This window comes from Zerene cesonia, chromosome 11 (assembly GCF_012273895.1).
Source record: "Zerene cesonia ecotype Mississippi chromosome 11, Zerene_cesonia_1.1, whole genome shotgun sequence".
Classification (NCBI taxonomy): Eukaryota; Metazoa; Arthropoda; class Insecta; order Lepidoptera; family Pieridae; genus Zerene; species Zerene cesonia.
This window is the reverse complement of record NC_052112.1, coordinates 7462969-7471782: the sequence shown is the minus strand read 5'-3', so window position 1 is coordinate 7471782 and position 8814 is coordinate 7462969. Positions and strand designations below refer to the sequence as shown.

At 32.0% G+C, this 8814-nt stretch overlaps 1 protein-coding gene across 1 annotated transcript; it reads left to right on the top strand.

The window, feature by feature from the left end:
* Positions 1 to 740: 740 nt before the first annotated feature.
* On the top strand, positions 741 to 7583 carry LOC119830569 (the record flags this gene model as incomplete). Its single annotated transcript, XM_038353630.1, has 11 exons — positions 741 to 744; positions 1064 to 1210; positions 1490 to 1552; positions 1736 to 1823; positions 2568 to 2751; positions 3277 to 3498; positions 4485 to 4634; positions 5006 to 5077; positions 5379 to 5504; positions 5810 to 5945; positions 7561 to 7583. Coding segments are annotated over exons 1-11 (1215 nt in total), but the record flags the coding sequence as incomplete, so codon positions are not given.
* Positions 7584 to 8814: the final 1231 nt, after the last annotated feature.

The following is an 8814-nucleotide window of genomic DNA, read 5'->3' as shown; positions in this document are numbered from 1 at the left end:
ACACAGGCACTTTTTATACCGATATTCCTACGGGATACGGACTTACGCGGTTTCAACCGCGGGTCACAGCTAGTTAAGATAATGTAGCAAGGTTGTAAGAATTTTAACTTTGGGTTAGGAAGACAATTTGTTTTGGATAGCTGACTACGCTTCGTGTGTGTCTTCTAGCTTAAGCATCTTTTAATACATACTGTTTTTATCGACAAATAGATATGCAGGAAAATAAACTTATTGTATGTTAATTTTACATGATCTTGGAAAAGGCGAAGGTTCTATTTTGAGCCTTGTTTCTAAAAAGTGTTGATTGTTGTAAATAGAATGCATCTATATTAAATTTGATGATTTTGTAATATGTTCTAATTAAAAATCAATTGCAGAATATTCGTTACGCAAACAAATTTAAACCAAATTTTGAACTGTCTATGGAAGGTAAAGGTTGATAATAATTATCTCGGCCATATCGATTAAGATTCATCATCGATTTTTATGTAAATATGCAAGATAACCTGTTATGTTCTACATCAATTTGTTTTTTATGTGCTTGTATATTGCCGCTAACACGGCCTATACGAATAATCATTTTACAATTTCAAAACTCAGCGATGATCAAGCAAAACGTAAGTCACTTTTGTATACTTAAGTGTAGCACCAATTACTCATAAAAAATTAAGTTTAAACGACGTTTGTTTAATTATTTTATTCTTACTGAATGAATATCTAATAGTAATTCTTCAGTTGAAATGGGTAAGTATTTTCGATTTTATGATCATACCATATGATTTGGTTTTCATTATTATTATCAATCAATCAATGAAATTTACTTGTATCTAAAGAAATTAAATATGAGTATATGAGATAGAAATTGTAGAGTACATTTCTAATGTAATGTTCTCTCCCAAAAAAGTTTTATAAGTGCATTACACATGCCAATTCAAAATTAGCTGTCGGCCCCAGCTTCGCTCGTGGTAGGTATAACCCATTGCACTCAGGGATCACGTACATATTCAAAGTTGAAAGTATTTTGGAAATCGGTCCATATATTGTATACAATTTGTGTTTTCAGAGTTTACCTGTTTGCAATATGAAGGAGGAGAAAAACTAGCTCTCGTCAAAAAATGGCGTCGTCCTCTTAAGTTCAAGCACACACGTCGTCCTAAGTTTAAATTCACGCCGATTCGTACAACGAAACAAAATGTTATATGTGAAATTGGTACGTGGAGAAAAAGATATTGTGAATAATATGTTGAATTTAATACTAGCCTACAAGCCTACCTTGAATTTAACCAATGTTTCTTAAACTATACACCTATGTACCTATATGATAGATTATTTTTATTTACGTCTTTGTATATCTGATTGCTACTTTCTTGATATTTTTTATGAGATATTCATACGATAAAAGTTCACTAAAGTGAAAAATTAAGGAGCACAAAAATAATTCGACAGTTTAATTTTATTATTTTAGATTTAATTAACGTTTTCATTTTAGATCCATATATTTCATTTCAAAGAAACATTAAACAAATTTTCTTTGGAAACGGCTCGTATGACGGTAAGTTTAAAATATGTTTTTTGTAAATAAAATTCTTATTTCAAAGATTGTGATTATTTATATCGATGAGATATGAGATCGTAAGAAAAAAGTTCATTTCTTACAATTTCATATGGATCATAGCCCCGTTTTAGTCTCTACTTATTTATTTCATGAAAGTCTAGAATTTATGATTTTATGTAGGTATGGAGGAGAGAAAAAGACTCACTTTGGATTTGAAGGAGAACAAAACAGCAAAACTTTTACATCAGCCGGATGGAAAAATTTTCAGGTTGATGAAACTTCAATAATAATAGAGAAAACGGCTTAGTTATCTTATATCTTTATATATCGAATTACGGGCCTAAAATTATATTCTCTCAAAAGCAAATTGTTCCTCAACATTTTATATGTTCGAGCTGGTGGTTCGCCTCGAAGCGATCATAAACACACATGAACACTTACAGAGGAAAAGCGAATTGGGAATGGTAAGGAAGAGTATACTGCTCGACCTACATGCTCGAATCCAAATGTGTGATCTGATCAATTGAGATGTGCAATATTTGATTGTGTGCTTATCAGAAAACATAAGGCCATGACTATAACTATAAAATAAAAGTTGTAATTATTAGATATGTCTTAATTTTACTCATTCATTTGTCAAGTTAACGATCTTCCAATGGAAAATACTTAAATAATATATAGAATATTAGTTGCGCAGCGCGGTTTCATCCCCGGACGAACCTAAGGTCAAAACCAAAGGTATTTCTATAGGTCATTCTGGTACAAAAGCCGCATCACTGCCAAGTATCATCAAAATCCATTCAGTAGTTTTCACGTGAAAGAGTAACAATCTTATATACACACATCCATCCAAACTTACGAGTTTATAATACTAGTATGTGTTAACTAGCTTATTTCATTTTTCTGTTTCTCATTACAACTTACCTGTGTCTTGATTGAATGCAGTAGTTTAATAAAGAGGCTATACTATTAATTGAATGGCTGTTTTTAATAGTCGTGTTTTTATATTCAGGAGTGAATTGTACCAAAACAAGAGTGGAGTGCACCTACCACTGGCAGAGTTCATACATCGCGGGTATTGTAGCCTGAAAATAACAAAAGATTACATGCAAACTGCGGTCAATGCGTTTGCTATACTTCTGTATGGCGATTTAGATGATATTTCCCGATTACCTTCAGAGTATGTGCTTCAATCTGTAAGTGAATTATGCAACCATATGATTAAATATTTTGCCATTGGAACATAAATACAATCTAAAAGCGGAGGAATTTATATTTTTGATTGAATCGTATTTATTACCCCTCAATGTCTAATATATGATCAATAGGTATGTAATAATTTTAATGAGTATATTTTCCAATTGTCTGTAGTAATTACCTATCTATAGATGTAACTCTATAAAGATGTTCTGCATCAATAAACGTTCATGTTTCGACTGCTTACGTAATAAGCTACAACTTTGGTATTTTTTTATTTATCAGAACACTTGCTATAATTTGCGGTGTCCTGTACCCGGGTAAAACGCCTATGTGCTAATCCAGACTACAATAATAATATCTCTCTTCCAAATTTCATACAGATACGATAAGCTGTTTACGCGTGAAAGAGTGGAAAATTATATAGAATATATCAATCCATCTATCGATATTTACAAACTTTTGTGTTTAGAATGGAGTAGAGAGGAGAGAGTAGGATAATATGTTATTAAGTGGTATTGCAGGCCCGAACGATATCCATGATGAAAATAGCTCGAGAGAAACTCGCTGCTACGTGGAATGTTGTCAAAGGAGATCAAGATACAAGTGAGATTTCGTATGAGACCCTGGCTAAGTATCGTCCATTGTTCAGATATGTTAGTGGGAAGGAGATGTCGAGGCTGAATTTAAGTGACCTGCGAATTCTCTCTTACATTGGAACTCACTCACACTTGGATAGACATCAGGTACAATACCGAATTACAATTCAAGATGTGATTCAACATAGTGAGGGTGTCTAGCAAGGGCAGTTGTTCTCCACTAGATCTGGACTGAATGTTTTGGGCTTTACTATTTATAGAGAACATAGAAATCCTTGTATATTCGGTGATCACTAATTATAATCAAAGTTTTACGAAGCTGCCTGGTTTAGAGTTTGATATGTTAAGTATAAATTATGGGTGATTTCTAGACACACATTCCATCCTGCATTTGCATTTCATTAGTGTCAACGTGAACGCGCCACGCTCATAGAAAGACTGAATTATTGTGTATTTATAATTGAACAGACCGTACAGTATTGAAAATAGTAATTAGTATTGCTTAGATAGCAGTAATTATATTGCTTTATTTCTTATATGCAACGGATTTCGAAATACCGTAGATTTTCACAATACAAAAAGTTTGAAATAGTCTAACGGCTATGTAATTTAAATCGAAATATTTTAATTTAGAATGGGGTATAGAGTATAGATTCGAGGCTATCAGGCCAAGTTGATGAGAGCACCAAAGATGGAATTACGCAAAAGTTCGGAGGTTGACAGTTACCGATGGTTGCAAAACTGTGGTATGACGGCAATGGCTCCAAAAAGTATGAACGTGGTAATCATATTTTGACCGACCAAATAACATACTCTTTTTATCCGACTACAAAAGGAGGGTAATGTTTTTCGAGTGTATATAAGAGGTGTTGTTGTTATTATATAGGTATACATTTTTTTGGCACGCCACACAGTCCGTTCCGCTGGACAGTAAATGGCATGGAATAACTTCTAGTTATCGTAATAAAAAAGCGTCTATATAAATGAACGAAGTTAGCCCGTATATTTATACGGGCTACCTTCGTTAATTTATTTAAAAAGGAGGTAAAGGGGGAGGTCTTTCCTAGCAATATGGATATCAAATGAAAGATACTAAGAAGGCTGCCAATATAGTTATGTTTTTACTATTCTAGGTCGGTTTGGTGGCTAGCAGATATATAAAATTAAATCCAAAATGGTCAGAGCCCAGATACTTAAACCTGTTGAACAATTTACTATGCGGCGTGCCTATGACATTCATGAGAAGGGTGCCTGAAAATACATTTTTACAACTTTCACATCAGGTAGGTGTACGAGTATACACAGCTATGGTAGTATGGTAAATTTGTTTAGAATAAAAACTTTTAATTCTATATGAAAACAAAAACGCGAGGTTTAATTTTTGAGTTATCCTTAATTAGTTTTGAATTAAGGGTAACTCAAAAACTACCACAAAACTGGACCTTTTTTATCGAGAACAAGCTTCAAAATGTAAAAAAAAAACAAAGATTGACGAACACGTATCCAATTTTTAGTGTAAGTATATTTGGATAAACTTATATTGGTAGCTGGCTATTTTTATGTCTTTTTTGTTTAAAAAAGTTGTAGTAAGCATTTAACTTTCATTTCTCATTGTTTCCACTTATTTAATATTAGTTCCGCTCATCTATTTCAGGTATTCTATCATATTCACGCCTGCGACCCGCTACAAAAACGATTCTATCTCGCTCTGATGATGAGAACACAAGTTAGTTCTAATACAATTCTAATTTCAATTTCTAACACTTATAGCACAGAATAATAAGTACAAGTACTTATAGAAAGAACTCATTTTAAAGAGATAATAGTTTCCAGGTTTATAGTGGCCATCGTCAATATCATATTCTCAATACTTGAAATATTTTAACAAAAATTGTAAATACCTACTAGGTATAGGTACTCGTTTCTTTCAGTAATTTAACGCCTTCCGAATTTATATAATCCAGAAACTGTATCAAACAGGAAAATGTTAAAATAGCTTTAATATTTTAGTAGGCGCTTCCTTTTAGGTGTTGGGCAAGTCGTATAGTTGGAGTGCTAGTGACGTTTCTCGCTTGGGGCTTTTATTAGCAGAGGTTTCAGGTCCTCACCTCAGTTCTATTAATCCAAAAGCTATGTCCGGCATCACTTCTAAAGTAAGTTTTAAATCGAAATGGTAGGATCTAATTTCTGTAGTACAGCTTTCATTTGATTACCTACTACCACAATATTAACACAATTTTGCAAAAAAAATTTTTCTGAATCGAACATCTTTGGCTAGTACATACATTTTAATTTAGAATATTTAAAAATTCAACCTCCAGAGAGATAAAGGCCGGCAATGTCGATTCTCTTGTATTTAGTTACGTTAGATATATGGTTAATCCATATCACGCTAACAAAATTGCTGGCTTAATGAAGTCCATGTTTAAAAATTCATATTCATTAAAAATATTTACAGGTCATGCTTGAAATGTTACCTCAAAATTTGCAACATTTATCGGAGGCCCAACTTAAGTATATTGGACAAAAGCCACTTAACATATTGGCGAGGAAATTAAAAGAATATCAAGATCAACTACAGATTTATGGTAATGGTGGCGCAATACTTTTAGCGAGATATTTTATTGTAGCATATTCAGTAGTTTTACTATTAAACGAAACATAGGAATATTATTTGTTTAATTCTTATACATCTTCTAAAAATTAATCATACCCAAATTTATTTAAATATAGAACGATTTCTGCAACGATCGTGAAAATTTTCGATGCAAACGATTTAACTCTTTTTTAATACATATCTACAGCAATTACATACACCAATTTATTTATGTGTACAAATTTGGTCACTGGAAAGGTACCATACATCTTCAATCGTTTCTTTATCATTTTTTCCTATAAGCTGGCGACACACCTGCAAATAATTCTTTTCATTCTACATGGAGTACTAGCTGCGCCCCGCGGTTTCACCCTCGCATTTCCGTATCCCGTAGAAATATCGGGATAAAAAGTTGCCTATGTGTTATTCCAGTTGTCCAGTTATGTACGTATCAAATTTCATTGCATTCGGTTCAAAGAGCAAAGCGTAACAAACATACACATACATCCATCCTTACAAACTTTCGCATTTATCATATAAGCAGAATTTTTGCAATATAATTTTTTTAGTCATTCCACATTTCTCTGCAAGTATCCATAGGCTTACTGCTTACCATCAGGCGACACATTATTTCGATTGCGCGCTTTTATACAAGTTATAATTATAACTCTAATTCTATGTTTAAAGATAGCCAGGAAATATTATAAATTAAACTCCTTTAATTTTTCTATAGTTGGTAAATGGAAAGAATAATTTCCATCTTCATTACACCTCGCTTCTACCTGTAATGAGTAAGAAATATTTGATTGTTGCGAAAAGCGATAAAAAAAAAATTAGTCCACAGATATTTCACATCTTCCCATATTTATATTTATATAACATATTAGTGTGAATAGGTGTACCTAATAAGTCATAGGTACCATATGAAAAATTATAATGAAATAAGTTGTAAGATATTTTATAAAAAGCGTATAAGGAACATACCAGAATATTACACCATTCAGTTTGTGTACTACTTGGTATATTAATTTTGTCGCAGTTTAGCACATTCTCTTGGTTTTTAGAAGATTGCGCAAGAGTTTCAGAAACTGCTGGGCTGCAAGTTGACATTGAGACGTTATATTCCTTTACACTGTCTATTTTACTATTTGTGACTTCATGGTTTATTATATCTTTTCGTTGTATGGTCGTAGTTTTCTTTTCTTCCACGTCTGGATCGTGCAGTTTTTTGACATCATCGACTCTATAGAAATAATAATAGGTCTTTACACTGATATGATAAGATAGCCGAAAGTAAAATGTTAATGATTACCTTTCAAACATGTTTTCGTTTTTTGGTAAAAGAACACATTCCTTTGGTTTGAGGTTATTTTCACTCATGGAATTGTAATTACCCTTTTCATTACATGAACATCTTATTATTACAACTTTATTTTCACATCCAAAACAACTGTGTTCAACATGTGGATTTATTGTGTTTAATTGATTTATATAATTATTCGTTGCTATGAAATCTTTGTCCAAATCAACTAGTAAATTAGTTTGGGATTGTTTAGCAGTTTTATCGGAATTTAAGCGATACTTTTTACTGAACGTGTCGCTATCATATTTAGAATGGGTATTAAAATCTTTGATTTCTATATTCAAATTAAAATTAATTGTACATTCATTATTGTGTATATTTTTGAGTGTATCTGCAATTGAAACAGCACTTTTCTGAGTTCCTGAATCATGACTGTTTTTGATTTCTTTGTTATTTTTTTCCTGCTTATTTGACAGCATAATTATATTATTTTTAGGATCCATTACATTTTCGTTATTTTTTAATGGTGAAGCCGGTGGAGTACTTGGTTCGTTATTTGTAGTAGTTTTGAAACCTTTATCGGCATCTACAAACAGTGATATAGGATCGCTTTCTAAATTTCTATATACATTATGTTGCTCTGTATCAATTGCTCTATCATTGTCATTTTCAGCAATTGTATTAGTCAAAACAATATCACTTTTGCTTGTCTTCCTAGTCAAATTGGTAACACTTTCGTGAAGATTTTGTGCATTGCCTTCATTCCTATGAGTTATAACATCTTCTTTTGAATTTGATATTTCTGTTTCAAGAATAGTATTTGTCATTTGTTTATTTTTAAATGATGCATAATTAAGTGTGTCCTTGCTTATTGGATGGGCATTTTTTGGGTTAGAAGTAGGTTTTCCTTGGGATGACTGAGCAGTTATAGATGATATTCGAGAGTTATTATTTTTCCTCAAAACTGTACTTCTTGGGTTTAAAACTTTTCTTTTTTCCAATGGACTCTTAGATAGGGAGTTTGGTCGTTTAAAATTTCTTATTGGTATATTCGATTTACTTTTATTTTTCTCTTTTTCCGCCTGTTAAAAACGACCAATTGCTTATAGCATTATTTGTTTACCACCACATTCAAATGTACTGTATCGATATGAACCATATAAATGAATGTATCTATAAACATATTAAAACATAAAATAATTCTTACATCAGAAATAGTGCTATCTTTTGATAATTTATGTACTTTAATGGAAGAAAACCCAAAATTATTATCATCTGAAAAAATTCTAGATTAAATATCATTGGCAAGAAAATTTAGGAAAATGCAATTTGCACTGGAACACTTTCATACCTTGGGCAGCAGGATGTAGTGTACCCAATCTTTTCTCTTGTCTTTTTTCCCAAGATCTATGAAAAGTCACCACAGTTCATCAATCAGATTATCAAGCATGACACTCAAAAAACAATCCTAGCAAAACCATGGACAATATATGTTAAGTGATAATCTATTGTCAACTAATACAATATAATATTTCATATTACTTCAAAATTGTTTAGCATTATT